Genomic DNA, 24,545 nt, shown 5'->3' on the forward strand with positions numbered 1-24,545 from the left:
ATAGAAAAAAGATTGTGTCCCGCCCCCCCCGACACCCAGCAAAAGATTATCAGAAAAAGCACAAAAACAAATGAACAGCATGATTCAGTTTTTTGCCATTGACCATACAAACCAGAAAAGTCAGGGCACATGCCCAGGTTGCGAGCTTGATCCCCAGTGTGGGGCATGCAGAAGGTAGCTGATCAATGATGCTCTCTCATCATTGATGTTTCTCTCTCTCTCCTCCCTTCCTCTCTGAAATCAATAAACGTATATATTAAAAACAAACAAACACAAAACCTCTGAAAGTGCGACCAGTTCTGGAGACTCACTAATGGAAAGAAGTGGACTATTGATAAAGGTGAAGAGGCTCCTTCAAAGGTTAAATACAAGTTCCCAGGGCCCCTGCACTTCCACTTGTAGGTCTAGAGACCCAGCAGAACTGAAAACGCCAGTCCCCAGTCCACATAAAGCCGCATTCATGCGTGTGCACAGCGGTGTTATTCACAGAGGTGCAAACAACCCAAGTGCCCATGGACGGAGGGATGGGCGCACGACTCGCTGCAGCCATACAATGGAACATTATTCCGCCACCAAAAGGCATGAAGTCTGGATCCATATAACACAGTTGGACCTTAAAAACATTGCGTTAAGCGAAAGGAGCCAGACACAAACAACCGCATTGTTTGATTGCATTTATACGAAATGTCCAGAATAAATAGAGAAGTCTGTAGAGATAGGAAGTAGATTGGTGGGTATCAGAGGCTGGGGGAGGGGGGATGGGGAGTGCTTGCTAAGGTGTATGGGGTTTCCTTTTGGGATGATGGAAAGATTCTGGAATGAGATAGAAATGATAATTGCACAGCACTGTAAATATACTAAGTGCCACTGCATTGTACACTCTCAAATGGGGAACTTTTTTGGTATGTGAATTTTATCTCAGTAAAATAAAAAATCAGCAAAGGAAACACCTGGCTCTCCCAACCTGGGGGCCTCAGGTGGGAGCTCTTCGCCTGCACACGCCTGCCAGCGGGGTCCCTGGGCTTGCTCTCTGCCCTGGGGTCCAGATGTACAGGGCAGGCGGGGTCTTGGAAACCGGCTTCCTCCTACAGGCCTCAGGGGCTGTGGGAGGGAGACCCCAGGGTCCTCCTTGGGCAAGGTGGTCCGCAGTGCCCACCTGAGTAATGCAGGCGCCTGTGAAGGCCACGATCACGGCCACCACGTTGACCGTCAACTGGAATTGCAGGAACTTGGAGATGCTGTCGTAGACGTTGCGGCCCCACATGACCGCCTTGACGATGCTGGTGAAGTTGTCATCAGTCAGGATGATGTCTGAGGCCTCCTTGGCCACGTCAGTCCCTGCGATGCCCTGGGGAGTGCACACACGCACAGTGTCCATTAGCCCATTCCCCACCGCCCTTCGATCACCCGGCCCACCTGGCTGACTCCCTGCCGTTCCCTCACAGAGTTCCCAACTGGGGACAGCTCTCATTTCATCCAACATGTCCTTGTACCACAAGGACATGTACCACAGCTTGTCTCGCAGCTTTGCTCATAAACAAAGAGGGTGGCCCTAGCTGGTTTGGCTCAGTGGATAGAGTGTTGGCCTGCGGACTGAAGGGTCCCGGGTTTGATTCCAGTCAAGGGCACGTACCTCAGGTGCAGGCTCCTCCCCAGCCCGGGCCCTGGTCGGGGCTTGTGCAAGAGGCAACCAATCGATGTGTTTCTCTCACATAGATGTTTCTCTCTGTCTCTCCCTCTCTTCCACTTTCTCTAAAAACCAATGGAAAAATATCCTCAGGTGAGGATTAAAAACAAAACCAAGTGGCCATGATGAGCGAGAAGGAAATCCAGGCATTCCCCAACTTGCCTTACCACTAACTCCCAGGTTCCTGCATAGAGCTGATGTCCTAGAGACACAGGCCCTGCCAGGCATGGTGAGCCGGGCGGGCATCGGGTGGCTTACCATGGCGAAGCCCACGTCTGCCTTCTTGAGCGCTGGCCCATCATTGGTGCCATCCCCGGTCACGGCCACCACCTGCCGCTGCTCACCGGTGGTGCTGTCAATGATCCCTGAAACACAGCGCGGCTGTGTGACCATCCCGGGGCAGCGGGGGGTGGGGGGGACGGGAGGGGGGACAGTTGATTCTGGAAACCCTCTGGGATTTTGACTGTGCCTCCCACCCCCAAGCCTCTGTGCTCAAGTCTCTGTGCCCTGACTAGAAGCCCCGCCCCCTCCTCCCGCCCAGGTCCATCACCCAGTGAGATGATGCAGGGTGTTGTGATTTGGTAGAAGGCAGGAGCCCAGCCCAGCTGGCGTGGCTCAGTGGTTGAGCATCGATCTGTGAACCAGGAGGTCATGGTTCAATTCCCGGTCAGGGCACATGCCTGGGGTTGTGAGCTTGATCCCCAGCGTGGGGCGTGCAGGAGGCAGCCGATCAATGGTTCTCTCTCATCATTGATGTTTCTCTCTCTCCCTCTCCCTTCCTCTGAAGTCAATAAAAAATTTTTTTTTTTTAAAGAAGGAAGGAGCCCAGCACCGTGTGATTTGGATAAATGTCTCCCTCTCCAGGGCCTCAGTTTCCCCATCTGTTACCAGAGGCTAGGCTCAACTGGCATCTTCCATTCACGTTGTTAGCCCAGAGAAATGGAGGATTGAGCTCTGTTACGTCAGCCCTCTGAGGGGCCTCCATCGTTTTCCCAACGAGTAAGCTGAGGTTCAGGGAGGGCCAGTGACTTGCTCGGAGACACAAGCCAACTCTCCAACCGCAACGGGTCCAGAGCCAAAGACCCCACGTCTTAGGCAGGCCCTGGAGACCCGTTTGGGAGCTTGGCTTTGGATGTCTGGGAGCAGAAAGCATGCAGGGGTGACAGCCACACCCAGCCAGCATCATGCCACTCCGGGCAGGGGCATGGCAGGGGCAGGGGCAGGGGTGAGTGAGAGCTCGCTCGCTCCATTACCTTTGACCAGAGTGTGCTTGTCTGTGGGAGACGATCGGGCGAGGACCCTCAGCTTGGGCCACACCTTGTCCAGACGCTCTTGTTCGATCTGGGAGAGGGAAGCACACACCCACTGCAGAGCCTGGCGGGCAGGCAGGGCTGAGCAGAGGCGGTGGAGGAGGGTGGAGAAGTGGCCAGAACCCTGGACGGAGCTGAGCTGAGCCAACCATGCAGCCCCCTGTGGAAGGGCAAATGGGCTGGGAACTACCTCGCCTTTCTCATTGCGGATCCTCCGGTTGAACTCCTTCCCCTCCAGGCACAGGAAGTCCTCCCCGGGCTGGATGATGCCGCACTTGGCTGCAATGGCCCGGGCTGTGTTGATGTTGTCCCCAGTCACCATGCGGACTGTGATGCCAGCACGCTGGCATTTTCGGATAGCTTCAGGGACCTGGAAATGACGATTGACGTGGGCGGGGCCATCAAGGCAAGACACTGCTGTGTCCAGGCTTTCCTGCACCCAGATCTGCAGCACCCCCTGCCCCCACCCCTGTGGTCCTGAGCAAGGACTTCTGCAGAGGGGGTAGGCCTAGAGAAATCAGGGAGAATGGCTTGTATATTCTACCACCGAGTCTGTAGTAGGCAGGGCGCCTCCCTCCGTCCTTCAGCCCGCATCCCCCTCTAGGTGTCTCCTTCACTGTGCTGGGCTTCTGGGACCGGCCACACCTCAGACTTAGGCCCTGACACCACAAGCAAGGCTGGGAGAAGCTACTGGAAGCTCTGTCCTGGGTCACTGCCTGAGCTGTGGATGGAAAGGCGACTATAGAAGCATGCCAGCTCCGTCAGCCTCATTTTCCATTGCGACATATAGGGACCCAGAGCTGCTGAGCTGGGATCAGCCCTGGTGACCAGGCCAGCTGGCATGGTGGCTGTCAGTTAGCTCGGGAAGAGTGAGAAAGGAACCTCTGTCACCCAGCCACGCTGCCAGACAGCAGGGCCCACTGCGGGCCTGTCTCTTTGGGCCTGACTTAGGGCAGGCTCCAGGCTGTCAGCTGGCCGGTGGCCACACTCTGGGCAACTCTCTCACTCGTCTCCCTCCACTTTTTTTTTTCTTTAAACAATAGGGAACCTGAAACATTTAGAGTTGCAAGTTTTACTACTCATTAGAAGAAATGAAACGTTGCTTGGTTATGAAGCATACATTTCCATTTTCAAAATATAATACTAGCCTGGCCGGCATGGCTCAGTGGTTGAGCGTGGACCTATGAACCAGGAGGTCATGGTTCAACTCCCAGTCAGGGCACATGCCTGGGCTCGATCCCCAGGGTGGGGCGTGCAAAAGGCAGCCAATCAATGATTTTCTGTCATCATTGATGTTTCTATCTCTCTCTCCCTCTTCATTCCTCTCTGAAACCAATACAAATATATTTAAATACATATAAAACTAGATTCTGGAAAAGAGGGAAGAAAGAGATCGCCTCAGTGCTAAGTGCACAAAGGGCTGAAGGGAGTCGAGACCAGCCAGGAGGTCCTCCCAGAGAGTGGAGGTGCTTCTGCTCCCAAACCCAATGCGGAGGGGGCTCCCGAGCCCAGAGGCTACAGGAAGCTCTGAGCAGTGGGTTCAGGGCTCAGGAAATTGGATAAGGAGGTTAGGCTTAGTTGGCCTGTGAGATGCCCGGATGCAGGCCCGCAAGGGTGCAGCCTGGGGACCTGGCTCCCTGCTCTGTTCAATGGACCCAACACACCCACCTGATGGGTGCTCAGTGCTCCCAGCCGAGACAGAGGCTGTGAGAACAGCCTGGGCCGGAGGAGAGAGAGCAGCCAGGCCTGGGAACCCAGGGACAGGGGGGTGAGCTGGGCCACCAGGTGGTGAGGATGCGACAGCACAGCTGGGAGACCCCAGGGGCGGTGGCCAGCAGGTGGGGCCACACGGGGGGCAGGTGGACACGGCCTTGAGAGGCCCCATATGCTGGTGGCCCCTGAGGTCATGGGGAGTGGCTATGATCTCAGCCAGGGAGAGTGGGTATGAGAAAGAGGGGGGGACCAGAGCCCAGTCAGAGGGGCCCCATTTTAGGGCTGTGACAGTGACCAGGAAGGGGGCTTGCCTTCTGCCCCCCTAGTCATATGCCTCAGGGACACCGTCTGCTCTCTGCAGCTGTTGGGGTGCTGGACGATGAGCTACAGGGAGATACTCCCCTTCTAGGGAGTTCCCTCCAGTCCCTGAAGCATCTGGAAGCCACCCTCTGCTGCCACCAACTGGCCATGATGAGCCTTGCTCCTCTGCTCCTCACAGAGGTAGACCCCTCCCTCCCAGGGCACCCTCTCCTTCATCAGGTACTGTCCTTCCTCACTTGCCTCCTTGTGGTCCAGCCCACTCACCATGAATACAGCTTTCCTCCAGACCCCCTGTGACCTCCTCCCAAGGGCTGAGACCTCAGTCCTCCTCTGGCTGCAGTTATCTGGGTCCCCAAGGTTTAGCAGAGACCCATCCACCCTCCTGCCTGCGCCAGCACCAGGACTCCGCTGGGCCCTGGCCTCACTCCTTGGCCCCTACCCCGCTGGCTGGTCTCCACAGGCCGTCGCCTGGCCTCCCCAGCCTGACCTTGGCAGTGCCATCTGCTGTGCAGACTCTCACTCAGCCTCTCTCAAGCCTGTCCCTTTTCCTGGACCCTGTCACCCAGGTTCCTTCTAGATTTGTTGTTGTTGTTGTTATTCCTCACCCAAAGATATTTTTCCATTGATTTTTGGAGAGAGTGGAAGGGACATGGAGAGACAGAGAAAGGAACATCGATGTGAGAGAGACACATTGATTGGTTGCCTCCCGCATGCGCCTGACCAGGGCTAGGGATGGAGCCTGTAACCGAGGTACATGTCCTTGACTGGAATTGAACCTGGGACCCTTCAGTCCTCAGGCCAATGCTCTATTCACTGAGCCAAACCAGCTAGGGCCGCTTCTGGATTTTAAACAAGCAGCCATCGCTGGCAGCCGCTGCAGCTGGGCCTTCATTGTACCCTTCAAGGGACTTGTGCCCGGGTTCCAGATTTTCTAAGATGAAAATTTACCACAATAATAACATCCCACTCTGAGGAGGATACTGAGCAGGGGCAGGGCTGGGCCTCACCCCACCCATGTGCAGCCACCCGGGGCAGCTCCATCTGCCCCCATCCCCCACTAAGGTGGACTCACTGGCACTTCTGTCAACAAGCCAACTCAGACCAGAAGATCTGCAAATACACCTAAGGTCTCCAGCCTCACATCTATGACTCAGCTTCAGTTTGATCAACAAATATTTCTACCAGAACTTAGGGCTCCTGGGGCCAGGGAACCAGGCCAGAAGAGCTCCTTGTGCTGTGTGGCCAAGAGCTGTTTCATGCTCACACCCCTTCATCCGGGCAAGTGGCTGAGGAGGAAGGGGAGGGTGGGCTGGTTATGATGGTTTGGAAATGGCCTTGGCCAGGTCCCTGGGAGCCAGGGGATGTCATCTTCCTGGGTCTGTGATGCATTCAAAGGCGCTCCAGCCTCTGGCAGCGTCACACAGCCCCAGAGAGCTGGGTGGAAAAGTCTAGAGCTGCTACTGTACTGTAGTACCTCCCAGGAAGTCAGGGGGGACACCCACTGCTGTGGGAGCAGCACTGAACCCCAGCTGGGGGGCTGCAGCCATGCTGGGGGTAGATGTGTGTGTGTAAATGGCTCCATTCAGAAGGGGAAGGCCACCCTAGCCGGTTTGGCTCAGTGGATAGAGCGTTGGCCTGAGGACTGAAGGGTCCTGGTTGGATTCCCGTCAAAGGCACATACTTCGGTTGCAGGCTCCTCCCCGGCCTGGGTCCTGGTCGGGGCTCGTGTAGGAGGCAACCGATCGATGTGCAACTCTCACATCGATGTTTCTCTCTGTCTTTTCCTTTCTCTGCCACTCTCTCTCTCTAAAAACAAAACAAGCCGAAGCCGGTTTGGCTCGGTGGATAGAGCGTCGGCCTGCGGACTGAAAGGTCCCAGGTTCGATTCCGGTCAAGGGCATGTACCTGGGTTGCGGGCACATCCCCAGTGGGGGATGTGCAGGAGGCAGCTGATCGATGTTTCTCTCTCATCGATGTTTCTAACTCTCTATCTCTCTCCCTTCCTCTCTGTAAAGAGGCAACCAATTGATGTCTCTCACATCGATGTTTCTCTCTCTGTGTCTCTCTCCCTCCCTTCCACTCCAGCTAAAAATCAATGGAAAAATATCCTCAGCTGAGGATTAACAAAAAGTCAATGAATTAATTAAAAAAAGAAGGGGAAGGCCATTAGGTCCAGGTGAGGGCAACACGGCTTTACGACTCAGCTTCGCTGTGTGGCACAGCCCTTCTCCACGCTGGGCCTCAGTTGCTCCCTGGTCCAATGAAGGGAAAGGCCTGGCCCCTGTGTCCCTGGGGGTGGTCTTGCTTCCCTCAGCAGCACCCAGGTGACTCCTCCCACTGCTCCCTTCTCCAGGCCTGTTCCTCTGACTGGAAGTCTCTCCCCTCCCCACCGCCACTGTCCATTTCCTCCTCGGAATTCAGGGACACCTGGTCGCTGATGATGTGTGGCCAGCGTTTAGACGTGGCAAGCACTGTGACCGAGTATGGAAGTGCCTGTCTCCCGAAGGAGAGCCTGAAACTTCTCCTCCTTCATCTCGGCAGCCCCCAGGGCGGCTGGTACACATGTATGTGTTCAGGCTAATCGGCAGATCCAAGTGGCTCTGCTTCTGACATGAGGTGAAGAGGCCCTGGGAGGAGGGAGAGGGTCCCTTCCTGCACCCCCTGCCTCTCACCCCCCGGGGCCTGGTGTGCTGTAGCTGCCACGTGCACCTCGCTCCAGGCCAGCCCAGGCAGGCTCCCCCTCCCTGGAAGATCCCCCCATCTTTAAGGACCAGCTAACCTCTCCATTGGTCCCTCACTCTCTACCATGGCCAGTTCCTGCCCTGTTTCTCTTCAGGGAAGCTCTCAGGTAAGTTGTCTACATGTCCTGGCTCCCTGCCTCGCCAGCCCACAGAACCCGCTCAGGTCAAGGTCTCCAGTGAACTCCTAATGTCAAGAACCCGCCTCTGGCCCGGCCGGCGTGGCTCAGTGGGTGAGCATCAACCTATGAACCAAGAGGTCACTGTTTGATTCCTGGTCAGGGCACATGCCCAGGTTATGGGCTCGATCCTCAGTGTGGGGCTTGCAGGAGGCAGCTGATGGATGGTTCTCTCTCATCATTGATATTTTTATCTCTCTCTCCCTCTCCCTTCCTCTCTGAAATCAATAAAAATATATTTTAAAAAGTATCGGTGGCTTAAAATAAGAACCTGCCTCTGTGGTGACCAGGCTAAGCCATCCTCTTGCTTCGGTAACATGGCCCTCGTGGTTTCCCCTCCCTGCCTGGCCCCTCCCTTCGAGCCTCCTTTGAAGGCCTCTGCTCCAGCCGCACACCCTCCCTGAGACATCACTCATATAAGCAGTAATGGTCTCCTGCTAGGACCATTGCTCTGAGCTCTGTACTCCTACAGCCACCTACCCCCTTGACATCTCCATGGCATGTCCCCAACCAAGCCCTCAACCTAGAACTGTCCCGCTTTGCCCCCCACACCTGTGTCCCCTCAGACTTCCCAGTCCCATGATGGCAGTGTCGTCCACCCACATCGCCAAACCAGAGCCCAGAGTCGTGCTGTCTCTTCCCTCTCCATCAGTCCTATGGGTGTCATGGCTGTCGAAGTTCTAGCTGCCACCCTCTCTCACCTGGTGGAGGCAGAGCCTGAGTGAAGCATGGAGGCCAAGCAGGAGGGGCCTTCCAGTGGGCAGGACAGAGCCCCCTACGGGAGCAGGGTGAGAGGTCAAGTGCACCATAGAGGCTCTGATCTAGGCTGTGGTGGCTGTGACCCTGGAGGACCTGAGGCTCTGTCATCACCCACCTTTCTGGACTCCTGGGGGTGACCAGTTTGCTCTACCTCCAACTCTGGCAGGAAAGGGTGTGACAGCCCAGAAGGAAGGCAGGAGAAAGAGGCGGTTCTCTCCTTGCATTTAGGTCCAAAGGCCACACCCTGGGGGCCAGACAGGAAGAAGGGCTGCCCCTCCCCCATCCCGACGCCCTGGGCCTATCCCAGAGGAGAGCGTGGCTACCTCGGGCCGCACGGGGTCCTCGATGCCCACAATGGCTATGCAGGTGAGGTCGCCCACAACTTCGTTCTCGTTTTCCCAGTCCGGCTCCTGGGAGGCAGAGAAGTCCCGGTAGGCGATGCAGATGGTGCGGAGGCCATCACAAGCCATCGGCTCAATGATCTTCTTCACCATGTCGTCCCGGTCCCTGGGGCGGAAGGCGCGCAGCTCCCCGTTGCTGTTTAAGATGTTGGTGCACCTGCGGCAGGGACAGAGCAAGGGAAGATGAGAGTCTGGGTGGGCGTCAGTCTGAGCCTCCATCTGACTCAGCGGAGGCCTCTCCAAGGAGGGAGGCCCTCTGCTTGTGTGGGGCCGAATAGTGTGTCCCCCCAAATTCATGTTCTTCCCAGAACCTTGGAATGGGACCTGATTTGGAAATAGGTTGGTTGCAAAGTTGAGGTGACACTGGATTAGGGTAGGCCCTCAGTGCAATGACTGATGTCCTAATAAAAACCCTGGCCGGCGTGGCTCAACTGTTAGAGTGTTGGCCTGTGCACTGGAGGATTGTGGGTTCGATTTCCAGTTTGTAAGTTCAATCCCAGCCCCTGGGCCGGTAGTGGCACATGTGGGAGGCAACCGATTGATGTGTCTCTCTCACATCGATGTTTCTCTCTCCTTTCTTTCTCTCTTTCTCCTTCCACTCTCGCTAAAAATCAATGGGAAAAAAAGCCCTCACACCTTGGGTGAGGATTAACACACACACACACACACACACACACACACACACACACACAAGAAGACACAGAGATAGAGACCCACACGGGGACAAGGCCATGTGATGACGGAGGCAGAGACTGGAGTGATGCGTCTGCAAGCCAAGGAATGACAAGGACTGCCAGTGACAACAGAAGCTGGGGAGACACACGAAAGGACCCTTCCCTGGAGGCTTTGAAAGGGAGCGTGGCCCTGGCCACATCTTGGTTTCAGACTTCAGGCTTCTAGAACTGGGAGAGAATAGATTTCTGTTGTGTTAAGCCATCAGGTTTATGGTCCTTTGTTCTGGCAGCCCCAGGGGCTGAATGTAAGCTAGGAGACCTGTGGGAGGCCAGAGCGCAGGGCTCATCACAGCCCCTCACAGACACCATGGCTTTAGGACAGGAGTGTGGCACATTGGCCAAAACTGAATGCCAGGTAGTGGGCCATGACAAGGCAGCAACCTCGGTACGAGCTCCGGTGACCTTGGAAGCTTCTCAGAGGGCCATGATGGGGAGAGCTGGCAGAATTCGGGTGTAGAAGAGGAAGGAGCAAAGGAGCCAAGGGCCCAGAGGCAGGCGTGTTGGAGGAGGGGTGAAGGAGAGGAGCTGGCTGAGGAGGCCCGGGGGAGCCATGATCACAGCAAAAGCTGGCACAGATTCACTCCTGTAATTCTCACAGCACTCCCAGGAGGTAAATATTCCTGTTATCTCCATGCTACAGGGGAAACCAAGGCCCCAGGTGGCGGAGTAACTAGTTCACGTTCACACAACCCAGGCCCAACTACAGCCCTCTTCCGTACTTCTCCAAATCCAGCTGCTACACTCAACAGGACCCAGACAGGATGAATTCAGGGAGGAGATGGCCTTTGAACTACACTGGGGAGGCTGTGCATGGGCAAAGTTTTGGGGAGAGCATTTTGGATGGGGTAGTGGTTAGCAGAGGTCAGGACACAGCCGGTGGGGGTGCTCTTGGTCGTCCTATGGGAGCTGGGAGCCCCGGATGTCCTGCTGAGGACTACATCCTGAAGGCCCTGGAAGGCTGGCTATGCGCACAGAGGCACAATAAGGTCTCGCCTTAGAAGATGGCTCTATAGTTGCCCTGCCGGCATGGCTCAGTGGTTGAGCATCGACCTACGAACCAGGAGGTCATGGTTCGATTCTGGTCAGGGCACATGCCCGGGTTGTGGGCTCAATCCCTGTGGGGGGCGTGCAGGAGGCAGCTGATCAATGATTCTCTCTCATCTTGATTTTTTAAAAAAATATATTTTATTGATTTTTTTACAGAGAGGAAGGGAGAGGGATAGTTAGAAACATCCATGAGAGAGAAACATTCATCAGCTGCCTCCTGCACACCCCCTACTGGGGATGTGCCTGCAACCAAGGTACATGCCCTTGACCGGAATCGAACCTGGGACTCTTCAGTCCACAGGCCGACACTCTAGCCACTGAGCCAAACTGGTCAGGGCCATCTTGATGTGTTTTTTTTTTCCCTCTCTCTCCCTTCCTCTCTGAAGTCAATAAAAAAAGTGTTTTTTTTTAAAAGGCACCAACCGCCGAAACCGGTTTGGCTCAGTGGATAGAGCGTCGGCCTGCGGACTGAAGGGTCCCGGGTTCGATTCCGGTCAAGGGCATGTACCTGGGTTGCGCACATCCCCAGTGGGAGATGTGCAGGAGGCGGCTGATCGATGTTTCTCTCTCATCGATGTTTCTGACTCTCTATCTCTCTCCCTTCCTCTCTGTGAAAAATAAATAAAATATAAAAAATAAATAAATAAAATAAATAAATAAAAAGGCACCAACATCACCAGTCTTTAGGGAAATACTAATCAAAACCACCAGGAGATCCCCCTTCACATCCCTAGGTTGACAGTAAGAAGAAGAAGAAAAAGAAGAAAGTAGCACAAGTTGGTGAGCATGAGAAGACGGAACCCTCCTGCATTGCTGGTGGGATGTAAAATGGTGCAGCTGCTGTGGAAAATACTATGGTGGTTTTTCACGAAGCTAATCACAGAATTACCATGTGAGCCAGTAATTCCACTCCTAGGGATATGACCAGAGAGGTGAAAACACGTGTTTAAACCAAACTGTACAGCAATGTTCAGAGCAGCATGATTCACAGTAGCCAAAAGGTGGACACAGCACAAGTGTCTGTCAGTGGATGAGTGACAAACCAAATGTAGTCTATCCATGCAATGGAGTATTATTCAGCCCTAAAAAGGAACGGAGCAGTGATCCATGCTATGACGTGGATGAACCTTGAAAACATGATACTTGAGTGAAAGAAGCCAAACACAAAAGGTCGTAGGATTCCATTCATAATGAAAAGCCCAGAATAGGCAAATCCATAGAGACAGAGAGATTAGTGGTTTCCAGGGGCTGGAAGGAGGGTGGGGGATGGGAGTGACAGCACAGGGTTTCCTTTGGGGGTGATGACAATAGTCTGCAACTGGATAGTGGTAATGGTGCACACCATTGTGGATGCATTTAATGCCACTGAACTGTACACTTTAAAGCAGGGGTGGGGAACATCTGGCCCGCGTGCCGTAAAGGCTCATGAAATCATTTGGTCTGGCCCTGCCAAGGCATTAGAGGTGAGTTAATTAAATGTTTGACCAAATATAGCAGGCTAATTTTTTTCTTTTAAAAAATACACATTTTTATTCATTTCAGGGAGGAAGAGAGAGGGAGAGAGAGAGACAGAAACATCAATGATGAGAGAGAATCATTGATCGGCTGCCTCCTACACGCCCCACACTGGGGATGGAGCCCACAACCCGGGCATGTGCCCTGACCAGGAATCAAACCATGATCTCCTGGTTCATGGGTCGACGCTCAACCACCGAGCCACGCCGGCCGGGCAATGCAGGCTAATTTTTTAAGTTGATACTTCTGTATAGCCCTCCAATGATGCTATAAATATCCAAATAGCCCTTGGCAGAAAAAAGGTTCCCCACCCCTGCTAAAGTGATGAAAATGGCCAATTGGATGGTACGTCTTATTTCAGCACAATAGTGATACCAGCATGCTTGTATGTTTCCACTGGCCCCCAGCCCCTGGCACCCCCAGCCCAGGGCTCGCCCCCGCAGCGCCCCCTCACTTTTTCAGCAGGATCTCGGAGGCGCCCTTGCTGAAGAGGCGGAAGCCACCTTCTGGCATGCGGATGACCGTGCTCATGGACTTGCGGACCGAGTTGAAGGTGTACACTTTGTAAAGCTTGTCTTCCGGAATCTGTTCCCGCACAGGCTGGACGTCCCGCTTCAGGTCCAGGACGAAGCCCAGCAGAGCGCATTCCGTCTTGTTGCCCACTTGGCGCGGGAGGGCACCTTCCTTCTCTGGAGGCTGTGAGGTGAGGCAAAGCAGCATGGCACTGGGGGCCCACGCCCACCCTCCTTGCTCCCCCTGGGGCCCCAGCGCGGCCACAGTCACCGCGTCTTTAGGGTGTGGTGGCAGTGAGCCGAAGAGTGCCTCCGGGGTGGACTAGATGGGCAGGTTTCGCACCACTCGCTGGGCTTGGAAGGGGTTTCCAGATCAAGCAGCGAGGGCAGGAGTACTAGGGCCAGGGACGAGGGAAAGGTGACCACCACCCCAGAGACTATTGTAGCTCTGGTCCAAAGTTCTCAAGAGCCCGGCCGGCGTGGCTCAGTGGTTGAGTACTGACCCATGAACCAGGAGGTCACAGTTTGATTCCTGGTCAGGGAACATGCCTGGGTTGCAGGCTTGATCCCCAGTAGGGGGTGTACAGGAGGCAGCCAATCAATGATTCTCTCTCATCATGGATGTTTCTCTTTCTCTCCCTCCCTTCCTCTCTGAAATCAATTTAAAAAAAAAAGTTCTCCAGAGAGCACAGTGAGCCCCGGACCCCTTGTCTCGTCCCAGCCCTGCTCTTGGCTCACTAGTATTTTGGTGGTGTAGGCACTGTTGATGGAGATGGCGTGGACCAGGAGGTCGAGGATCTTGGGGGTCAGGGCGCTGGGGGCCGGAATCTCTTTGTAGTGGGTGTCCCCGAGGTAGGACTGGACCACGGTCATACGGTTGGTGGTGAGTGTGCCCGTCTTGTCCGAGCAGATGGCTGTGGCGTTGCCCATCGTCTCACAGGCGTCCAGGTGTCGGACCAGGTTGTTGTCCTTCATCATTTTCTGGAAAGGGCACAGACATCCTGGGTGACCCTGGTCTGCCCCACCAGCTCTCCACGTGGCACTCACACCCTGGAGGCTGATAGCAGCGCCCAAGGCACAGCTTGCAGTAGCTGCAGGGTGGCGGTCAGACCTACAGTGCGGCCTAAGGACCCTATTGGGTGGGCTGAGAGGCTGGCTCTGGTAGCTGCTCTCCCCAGAGCTCACCCAGGGCCTCCCTGCTGCCCAGGACCACACCCCTGCCCACATGCCCTCTCAAGTCATGTGCTGGCCCTGCAGCTTTCCCCCAATCTCTTCCCTGCGTCACCCACTGCCTCCCAGTGGGATCTCTCCTGATCATCCCCCACCCCTCACTTCTGCAAGTGGCGCCAGTTCCCTCAACTCCCTGGTCCCTCTGTGCCCTCTGCTCTCACCCTGTAGATGCCAGGTCTATCCCACTGCTCGCCTGCTTTCTGGCTCCTGTCACTGTGCCCAGGAAGCCAGGTGGGGAAGGATGGCCAAGTTCGGCTCCGGGTCCCAGCTTAGCCTCCCTGCTCTGCCCCCGAGGGATGGATCCTAAACTCTCTCCAGTCCTCCCTGCGCCCAGCATGCTGACCGGCTTCACAGCCCAGTTTTGGGGTTTGTATCCTGGTCTCACGGGGTTCTTAGTTCAACGACTGTGTTTCGTATTATTACCTTGACAGAGTAAGCTAAGGAGATGGTGACAGCAAGAGGCAGGCCCTCCGGGACAGCCACAACCAGCACAGTGACGCCGATGATGAAGAACTTGACGAAGTACTGCACGTAGACCGGCGTGCACTCTGCCATCCACACCCGGCCTTCCAGCACGAAGTTCTCAATCACGAAGTAGAGGACCAGGATGATGACAGTGATGGCGGACATCACCAGCCCTGCCCGGCCACAAGAGGTCACAGAGGGTGGGGTCGAGATTGGGGATTGGCAGGGAGGGGCAAGGAAGGGAGAGAGCAAAAGGGAAGGAGTAAGGGACGCTGCAGCTGATGCCAACCTGAGCTGAGCTGAGTTGGGGGAGGTGCTCCCTGCCCCAGGCCTATGGCGCGTTTAGAATCTGTGCTCTCCAGAACGGGGCTGGACCAGGCCCTGATGGCCATCACCCCCCTGGCCTGTCCCCTTACTGTCTGGCTCACCCCACCTGCCACATCCGTTTTCCACTTGCTGTCCATGGCTCTGGTGTCCCCCTCGCCCGACGGGGCCCCGGGCCGCTGCTCTGCAGCCCCCACCTGCTTTCCCGATCTGCACGGCCAGTTTGGTGAGCTTGCCCTGCAGGACCGACTTCTCCTTCTTGGGCACGCTGGCCTTCTTCTTCTCCCGCTCCTCCATCTCCCCGCCCTCCGCGCTCTTCAGCGGCTGCATTTCCATGGCAACTGCCCCATCCTGCTTCTTGGCTGCACACAGAAGAACCCCACAGCCAAGGTTAGGGCCTGGCTGCTGGGGTGACAGCTACAGGGGGCTTTCACAGGGAAAGACATGCCACACCAGACCAGAGAACACAGGATTGGGCGGGGGGTGGGGAGTTCTCCGATTTCTGAGTGCGACTTGGCACGGGGCTTGCTCCTCTCCCTCCTCGGTCCTGGGCAGCCCAGGCCCTCCTGGCTGAGATGGAGATGGTTCTCTTGAGGCCTCACAGGGGACGGAGGACAGACATAAGCACAAGTAACTTGGGCACACAGACAGGGCAGCAAGTCCTGTAACACCCCAAATCTCAATGCCTGAGAGCAGAGGCCTGGGGTCCAAGGAATATTCCAGAACCCTGAGCTGACTGACTCATTGGCCCAGCGGTGTCCAAGCCCCCTCCCCACTCTGCTCAGGGGGGCCCAGGAGCCCCTGCACACTTCTCCCCTGCTCCCTGCTCAGGCTGTTTCTTTTCTTGCCAGCCCCCCCCCCCCCCCCCCTCCTTCCAACAAGGACCCAGACCACCACGCATGCTCTCAGCCCGTTCCCTGGCTGCTGGAGGCTGCTGCTTGTATGGGCTGCCCTGGGCCTTGGGCCTTGGGCCTTCTACCCCTCTCTCCATGGAACTACTCTTTTGTTCCTCTCCTCCAGCCACCTCCTTGCCTTCTCTCTGGAACACTCCCCCAGTGGCCCTGCTGCCCCTGATGTAGTGATGGTGGTGCTGTGTCCCCTACCCTGCCTCCATCACCTCTATGGCCTCACACACTCTGTGCCCTGAGGGTCTCCAACTGCACTGCCTCAAGTGACCCAGAGGGGGCACCCAACCCTGCCACTCATCTTCCCACCTCACTGCTCTTGTCCCCACTCAATGGGGCTCTGGGTGCTCCTGACACTGCCTCTGAACACCTCCTGCCACTTCGCTGTGTCAGATGCTCCCTGTTGCTTCCGGTCTTCCCACCCATTCCTTCTTCCTTGGCTGCCTGAGACCACTCAGCCATGGCTTCTTCTTTCCTGAGCCTCAGGCCAGAGCCCATGGCTTCAGCAACACTCAAGGCCCCACCCAGCTGGGCCACTATAGCCTCATGCCCCACTGACTGTCACTCCCTGCCCCAGCCCTGGACCCTAGCCACCGGGCTGTCACCCTGTCCCAAATGCCCTCCCAACCCCAGCTATGCTCTGAATTCTTGTTTGCTTGTCTGATTCTGTCTTGGTCCCTGGGTCCCACGCTGCACTTTAAATATGTTTTTTTTTATTGATTTCAGAGAGGAAGGGAGAGGGAGACAGAGATAGAAACATCAGTGGTGAGAGAGAATCATTGATTGGCTGCCTCCTGCACGCCCCACACTGGGGATCGAGCCTGAAACCCAGGCATGTGCCCTGACCAGGAATCGAACCCTTGATCTCCTGGTTCAAAGGTCGATGCTCAACCACTGAGCCACACTGGCCAGGCCCATGCGGCACTTTATACAGCCCCTGGTCCCTCTATCTGGATGGTGACCTTCCTGAGGACTGGGATGGTGCTTTATCCACCTTTGGGTCCCCAGTGCCTATGAATGACCGCTGATAAGCCTTCATCCCGGCCATGGAGGCTTGGCTCCCAACCAGCATGTGGGCTGAGAGGAGAGTGGGCCTCGGACCCTTGGATGCCTGCCCAGAAGAAAGGCAGCTGAACTGGGAAACCCACGGGCCTGATCAGGCGTTGGGCAAGTCACCCTGTCTGAGCCTCAGTTTCCTCACCAGAATGCCAGCTCAAAGGTGATCCTTGCACACTCCTGGCGGGGTCTGCAGGGGGCCGCCCTGCCCCACTCACCTGGTGTCCAGGTGCTGCTCCTGCAACTGAGGCGGGCAGCCCCCCACCCCGAGTCGTGCCCTCCGTCCGCCACCCCATCCTGAGCGCAGGGCGCGCGTTACCTTTGGTCTGGCTACTCTCCATCGCCCCATCCTGCTGCTTGCCTACAATGGAAAAGGAACGACAGACACGGAGACTTGAGAACATCCACGTGGCCCTGGCACACGCACATGCACACGGGACAGCGGGGTGCACAGTCCAGCGGCGAGCACAGGGAAGAAGGCAGGAGAGGGAGGAAGGCCCTGTCCTCTCCAGGCTCACGTGATGCCCTCTTGCCACCTCTTAGCACATGGCACAAGGGCGCTGCAAGCATTTGGGCTTCATGAGCGAGACCCCTAGCCAGGGCTCCTCACTGGCCTTGACCCCAGCCCTCTAGGGAGCCCTACGCCAGCTCTCAGTGGCTGGCAGTAGGAGGTTTCTGGAAGGGCTGTCACCATGGGGCGTGAGAGCTATCAGGTGTCTGGTCCCAGCTCTGCCACCTTGAGCAGGGCCCCCCAGTCGGGATATGCAGCCCCCCGAACCAGCATGAGGAGTTTAGCTAGACAGCTGCTAACCCCTGGCGGCCTGCAGATCCACTTTCTCTGCACCTTGGCTCACAGTCAGCTCTATGTGTAATATATATATATATATATATATATATATATATATATATATTTCAGAGAGGGAGAGAGAGATAGAAACTTCAATGATGAGAGAGAATCATTGATTGGCTGCTTGGCTGCCTCCTGCATGCCCCCCCACTGGGGATCGAGGCCGAAACCAGGCATATGCCCTGACTGGGAATCAAATCATGACCTCCTGGTTCATAGGTCGATGTTCAACCACTGAGCCACGCTGGCCGGGCTATGTGTACTTTTGAGGGACAAAGGAAACCCTAGGAATTTTCTGGGCGCTGGGCACTTACATATTGCTGGAGGGAGCAGCTGGGGCATGGAATGGGCCGGACCCCAGGTGAGGGGCTCAGGTGGTGGGTGCACCTGAGGGCAAGGACCCAGCCTGCCTCCTCCGTAGCCCCTGCAGCCATCTACTGTGGCACGAATGCAGGAGCTCCCTGAAGGTACTCTGTGACCACAAAGCCTGAGCCTGGGTGCCAGAGCCTGTGTAGTGACAGATTCCCAAGGTCAAGGTAACCAGCATTGGTTGCTCCTCTGGTTTCCAATGGCTGTGACTCTGACAGGCGAGGAGCCTGGCCCTGTGCTTGGGGCCCGGCTCTGTACCACAGCGCCCCCTGGAGGCCACATGTGAGCTGGCAGGATCCAGAGATGACCAACCTGGGGTGGGAGGGGCTTATGGGCTGACCTGTTCATGGGCTGGGGATCCATGGACACAGGGCGCCAGGTAACTCCCAGGCAGTAGGGTCTGGTCTGGGGACCCCAGGGAGGAGGGAGAGACCCCTTGCGGGGCAGGATGGAGTGTGGGTTGGATCCTCTCTGCCCGGGACCCCTGAGGGGGAGCAGGAGGTTCAGAGGTGAAGGAGACTTCTGGGTGGTGGGGAGACATCTGTAGACATGCGGTGACAATGCAACACAATGAGGGGGTGTTGCTGGAAGCCCTGGGGCGAAGGACCCCAGAGGTCCAAAGCTGCAGACAGGGCCCGGGGAGGCCCATGGAGGAGGGAAGGAGGTTTGGGGTGAGAGCTACAGGAAGAGGAAGACTGTGCTCAGCTTAAGAGGGACAGGAGCCGAAGGAGGGGAGGATGAGGGGAAGGAGGGCACCCGAGGAGAAGGGTGGCTAGGAATGAAAGCCAACAGGTAAGAAACAGGTGGGGAGGCAGCAGGTGGACAGGGAGCGGTGGGCAGATAGACTGGTCAGGATGCAGCGAGGGCCAGGGGGAGGCGCTGGGCGTGGCCACCTCCCTGTCTCCACAGTGGTCCTTGGGCTGAGACATCAGTGAGGGCTCTTGGGTGCTGCTGCCCCCTCCCCTGAGCCTGGCCAGCTCTGCTCCCCCGCCAGGCCCCCCTCAGAGTCCCCCTCCTTCAGGAAGCTGGCTGGTGGAGGTGGCCCCTCTTACTCCTAAGTAGCCCAGCCTGGGGTGCTGGAGAAGGGCAAGGGGGGAACCTGGGAGGTTGCTGGAGGGGTTCTGTCAAGGTCAAATGGGAGGGGGCCTAGGAAGGAGCGTGGGAAGGGTGCCCTACTAACTGGCTGCCAGGGTGTTGATGAAGGGCCATCAGGCAAAGCCAGCTGGGCTTCCCTGGAGAGAAGCTCACTATGGAGAGACACGGGGCCGAACTCTGCAGGGAGAGGGGGCTGGGTGTGGCCAAAGTGGAAGAGGGTCCACGGGTGCCAGTTGGCTGTGAGGGGAGGGCCTGGCCAGCCAGGAGCTGGAAAATGCCAGGAGGCGGGGCCCACGGAAGCTTCTAGATAATGGCAGTTCATCCATCTCCTCCCTCACCACCTCCAGGAGCAGGGTGGCCAAGGGCTGGGGACACTAGCATGTCCTTCCTTGTGCTGACCTGTCCCCATGTTGCTGGGGTTGGGCAGACCGATCCCACCTGCTCTTCAGGCCCAGTGGCCTTGACTGACTGAAGTAAGGCCAGTGACTGGTGCCCCTGCGTCCCTGCCCAGCTCACCAGCCCCAGCATCTCGCTGACTGGGGCCCTGGCTGCAGGCTTGCAGTGAGAGTTCTCCCCAGGTGTATGGGGAGGGGCCTCCTTCCGGTAGAGGCTCTGATAGATCCTTCTGGGGTGAGGCACATCTAGAAAACTCCGTGCCCCACCTGCTCTGACCCCAGGACTGGGAGACCCAGGTCAGCACAGAGAGTCATGAGCAGGTGGAGACCTGTGTCATGGAAGAGAATAGGATCCTGACCCGCGGGACCAAGACAGGGGGGTGGATGCTGAGGGCAGCTGTGAGCCCTGTTTGAGGACTGGAGGGGACACTGGCCATGCCTGGGGCTCAGAGCAGAGGCAAGAGGAGGCAGCAGGGAGGCCGCGGTGGCTACAGAGCTGGCTTCTCAGAAGACATTTGTCCCTTGACATTGCTTTCCCTTACAGGGAGGACCCCTGCCCATTCTAGCTTCCTCTGGCCCTGGGCATCCTTTGCGGGGGTTGCTTTCTGCTTGGGAGCCCTCCCCCTGGGCCTGCATGGCCTGCATTTCCTGGCTTCCATGTTGGTCTGGGACCCTCAGCACTTTACTATGGTGGTTGGGCACCCCTGAGGGTGGGCAGCATTCTCTTAAGACCCTGTCACTCTGACCCCATTCCTACCAAGCAGGGCACTCCCCCACCCTGGCACACATGTCCCCATGCCTTTGGGGAACAGCCATCTGAAGGAAGCTGCCCTTACACAGAATTGGGGGGCCCCTGACCTGCTGGCTCGGGGGCAAAGACCCCAGAAGAGAGGACCCCAAAAGAAATCAGAAGAGAGGGTAAGGCTGTCTCTCCCAGAGCCAGAGCCAGAGCCAGAGCTGGAGCCAGGGATAGGCTAGCGGGGGACCGCCAGCAGCAGGCAAAGAAGAGCGAGCGAGCTGCATAGAAGGGGGACCAGCCCTTCATGGGTGCTGGGAACTGGAGGCCTGCATGACCTTACCTTTCTTGTCCTTCTTCTCCTCCTCCTCTCCGCCAGCTCCAAGCAAGGTAAAGATGATGCCTGTCTGGGAGTTCACACCCACAGCTGTCACCACCATTCTTCCAGAACCTTCCATGACATGAGTGCCTGGCACAGCCAACACAGAGAGACCGAGACAGAGATTCGCACCGCCAGGTGGGAGGCATGCTCAGCACCTACAGGTTCTGTCCCGGGAATCCCAGAATCAGGACTCAGCGTCTGGAGGCCCCTGGAAGCTGTGTTGGCCCTAAGTCTAGACCAAAACCTCCTCCCTGGCTTGGAGCAGCTCCTGTCCCAGAGGCACGGGGTGAGCCATTTGCAAGACCCACCTCCAGCCTCTCCATCCTGTTGTGGACTGCATTTGCCACTGGGATAAACACTGGGCTAAGACAGAACCTTCTAGAAAGGGAACCCTGTCCTCACTGGCTCTTCTTGAGGGTCTGGCTTAGAGCACGGCACTGTGCTGCCCCAGAGTCAGCCCCCACCTCTAGGGGCTTCCTTCAGGACATCCGGTCCCTCCAGGGTTAGAAAGGCCCATGCCCTTCCCTGGGGCCGGAGCGCCACCACCATGCCCCCCACAGGCTGCTCTGGCCTCGAGTGGGGTGAAGTCTTCAGCCTCTCTAACCAGAAGGGCTACTCAGGGGGGCTGGTTGTGCGGGTTGATGGGCCAAATGGCTTCCAAGGCTCCTGGGTGCTGGGCTGGTCCAAGGGGTGGTGGCCAGCCACCTCCCAGCTTCCCCAGGCTGGGCCGGTGCCCTGAGGCCTCACCTGAGAGCAGCATGGGGTCTTTGTCGGCTGACTTGCGCACATGGTCGGACTCTCCGGTCAGGGAGCTCTCGTCGATTTTGAGGTCATTGCCTTGGATGAGCACGCCGTCGGCAGGCAGCAGGTCTCCTAGGGCCGGCCAGGCAGCCAGAACCACAGGCTGTGGGTCCAGGCGGCCTTTCTCCCTACTGCCTCCTGCCTCGCCCAGGGGAGGACCCCTCGGATGCAGGGTCCTCTTCCTCCAGCCTCCTCCTTTCTGGGGACCCACCCACCCCTAGCCCTGTGGTCTGGGTCCCGGAGAATGGGGACCACAGAAGCATCCTGCGTGCTGGGATAGCCTTTGACAGGCCTGTTTCCTGGGGCCTCAGGCAGCCTGTTTCCTGGGGCCTTGGGCCCACGATCCCCACCTCAGCCTCCCACAGCTGAGGCCCATGTGCTCCTGGGGAGAAGGCCTGCAGTGGGGGTGGGGGTGGGGGTCTCCTCGGCCCACACTACCCCCCGAAATGAGAGCTGAGCTTCCTTTTGCAGAGTGAGCCATGACGGGCACTCACCATACTTGACCTGGGCGATGTCTCCCACCACCAGCGCGGCCACGGGGACCTGGAGGAGCTGCCCGTTCCGGATGACCGTGAACTTCTGTTCCTGCTCGATACGGCTCTGCAGGCCTCGGAACTGCTTCTCTTTGCTCCAGTCGTTGAAGGCCGTGACCAGCACCACGCAGATGACAGACAGCAAGATAGCTGCCCCCTCGATCCAGCCAGCCTCAGCCTCCCCTTCATCTTCTGCCCCAGATGACACGTTCCCACACGCTATGTAGGGTGACAGAGGAGAGTACAGAGGTGGCAGAGGGTCGCCCCAGCCAGCTCCTTCCTGCCGCTGGAGTAGGGACAGCCTATGACCTCCCCCCTCCTTTCAGGTTCCATCCTCCCCCTTCCCTGCCAGCCCTTGTCTTGTGCTGCTGCCCTGGTCCTGCCCCTTCCTGCCAGGCCCCCCTCCTCTCCCCTCTGGGCCTTTGCCTCACCTTCACTCTCCTCTCCCGGCGGTGCGTAGAACGAGAGGCCCAGAGACACGATGGCAGCCACCTCCAGGATGATGAGGGTGACATCCTGCAGGGCCTCCCACACCAGCTGCAGGAAGGTCTTGGGCTGCTTGGGAGGGATGAAGTTCTGGCCATAGATCTGCCTGCGCTTCTCCAAATCATTGGCGTTGTCTGCCAGGCCTACACCGGAGAGCAGGGGCAGAGCATGATGGGAAGGCAGCCGGCAGCCCTGCCCCACGTGGCCCCACACCTTCTTCCCCTGCTCCTGGGTAAGCCTGTCTCTCCTTCTAGACTGAAGGCACCAGAAAGTGGAAACTGCACTGGCCTGTCCAACCCTGGGGGCATGTATGTGGGGGTGCCCAGCTGCCCGGATAGCGTGGGCATGTAGCCACTAAACAACACGGAGCCCCTAGCATGTGGAAGGGCTGGGCCATCCTCCTGCTGTGCCTGGGGAGGTCTAGGGACTATGGTGGGATCTTGTCAGTCTTGCTCATGCCATCGAGCAAGGACCTGGCACCCATGATGTCCGGGAGGCGTACAGAGACTGCTCCCAACCCCGTGCTCTCATGGCCTGCCCTCTGGAGGCAGCTGCTTCCTTCCTAATGCCTCTAAATAAATATATATATATATATATATATATATATATATATATATATATATAATATTTATTTATAATTATAAATAAATATATACTATATTTATTTATAATATATATATTATTGATTTCAGAGAGAGGAAGGAAGGGAGAGGAAGAGAGAGATAGAAACATCAGTGATGAGAGAGAATCATTGACCGGCTGCCTCCTGCACGCCCCCCCACTGGGGATCGAGCCTGCAACCCAGTCATGTGCCCTAACTGGGAATCAAACTGTGACCTCCTGGTTCATAGATCAACGCTCAACCACTGAGCCACACTGGCTGGGCTTCCCAATGCCTTTTCCAGACCCCACAGCAGTGCTAGCCTCCATCCCTGAGCTGGGGGGGGGGGGGTCACAAGGAGGGCAGGATAGGACCCTCACTACATCTGCACGCTAGGCAGTTGCGGAGTGTCTCTAAGGCTAGTGGACTTGTCAATGGTTCACACTCACTCCACGGTGTTCTCAGGCCACTAGGTGGAGGATAAGGAGGATGAAGGCCAGGGAAACCGGGCCCCTGTGGCCTGAGCAGATGAGACACTGTGACATGGAGCTGACAAGTTGAGAGGGGCCTGAACCAATGGTACTAGAACCCTAGGAGGCACCTCCACACCCTGGACAAACTGCTGTGTGGGCTGGAAGGGAGGGTGGACCTGGTCGACACAGAGGCTGAGAATTAAGGGCTACAAAGGGGCTAGCCCGGCATTTGGAAGCTGGACCCTTACTTCTCTTCCTGGGAAAACCCACTTCCTACCCGGGCTTGTCCCGAGGCCCCTGGCTATCTGCCTCAGGCTCATGCCTGAAAGTACCCAAAGTTTCCATGTGGGACTGGCATCCAGGCCACTGCCTCCCAAGGCTGGACACCCACTTGGCCATTGTCCCCAGAGGCAGGCAGATGTGATGACGAAGTCCCCTGGCCCCACCCTCAGCCCTCAGGATTCTCCTTCCTCCCAGACTCATCTGTCCCCTGCGCTCCTGTGCCCAGCCCTGCCCTTGTCCCCCAGCCTCTCTCAGTGGTTCTCAACCTTCCTAATGCCGCGACCCTTTAATACAGTTCCTCATGTTGTGGTGACCCCCAACCATAAAATTATTTTCGTTGCTACTTCATAACTGTAATTTTGCTACTGTTATGAATCGTAATGTAAATATCTGATATGCAGGATGCATTTTCATTGTTCGCGACCCACAGGTTGAGGACCGCTGCTTCTTCCCCCAGTGCCAGGCCCACACTGACACCTGGTGGACAGCTGGTGACTTGCAGTTCTCAGCCCTGAGTCGCTGCCACTCCCAGTGTCTCTGTCAGGGACAGGGCGGCCCAGAAGGGCCAGGTCCCAGCCCATGGGGTGCTCCCAGCCAGCCTGGGAAAGCAAACAAGACCAGGCCCCACGGGACTTGAGGATAAGGAAGT

General features: G+C 57.0%; 1 protein-coding gene across 1 annotated transcript in view; it reads right to left on the reverse strand.

The window, feature by feature from the left end:
- ATP2B3 (ATPase plasma membrane Ca2+ transporting 3) overlaps positions 1-24,545 on the reverse strand; it is a 53,602-nt gene that overhangs the window by 25,274 nt on the left and 3,783 nt on the right. Inside the window, exons 2-15 of the mRNA XM_023753023.1 lie at positions 22,486-22,683; positions 22,016-22,273; positions 21,468-21,593; positions 20,682-20,807; positions 17,216-17,257; positions 15,133-15,297; positions 14,570-14,784; positions 13,655-13,897; positions 12,859-13,100; positions 9,031-9,265; positions 3,188-3,367; positions 2,941-3,028; positions 1,946-2,052; positions 1,157-1,348 (exon numbers count right to left, since the gene is read on the reverse strand). Coding sequence (XP_023608791.1) covers positions 1,157-1,348; positions 1,946-2,052; positions 2,941-3,028; positions 3,188-3,367; positions 9,031-9,265; positions 12,859-13,100; positions 13,655-13,897; positions 14,570-14,784; positions 15,133-15,297; positions 17,216-17,257; positions 20,682-20,807; positions 21,468-21,593; positions 22,016-22,273; positions 22,486-22,683 — 2,417 coding nt within the window. The remainder of the gene's footprint in view (positions 1-1,156; positions 1,349-1,945; positions 2,053-2,940; positions 3,029-3,187; positions 3,368-9,030; positions 9,266-12,858; positions 13,101-13,654; positions 13,898-14,569; positions 14,785-15,132; positions 15,298-17,215; positions 17,258-20,681; positions 20,808-21,467; positions 21,594-22,015; positions 22,274-22,485; positions 22,684-24,545) is intronic.

This window comes from Myotis lucifugus, unplaced genomic scaffold (assembly GCF_000147115.1).
Source record: "Myotis lucifugus unplaced genomic scaffold, Myoluc2.0 scaffold_40, whole genome shotgun sequence".
Taxonomy (NCBI): domain Eukaryota; kingdom Metazoa; phylum Chordata; class Mammalia; order Chiroptera; family Vespertilionidae; genus Myotis; species Myotis lucifugus.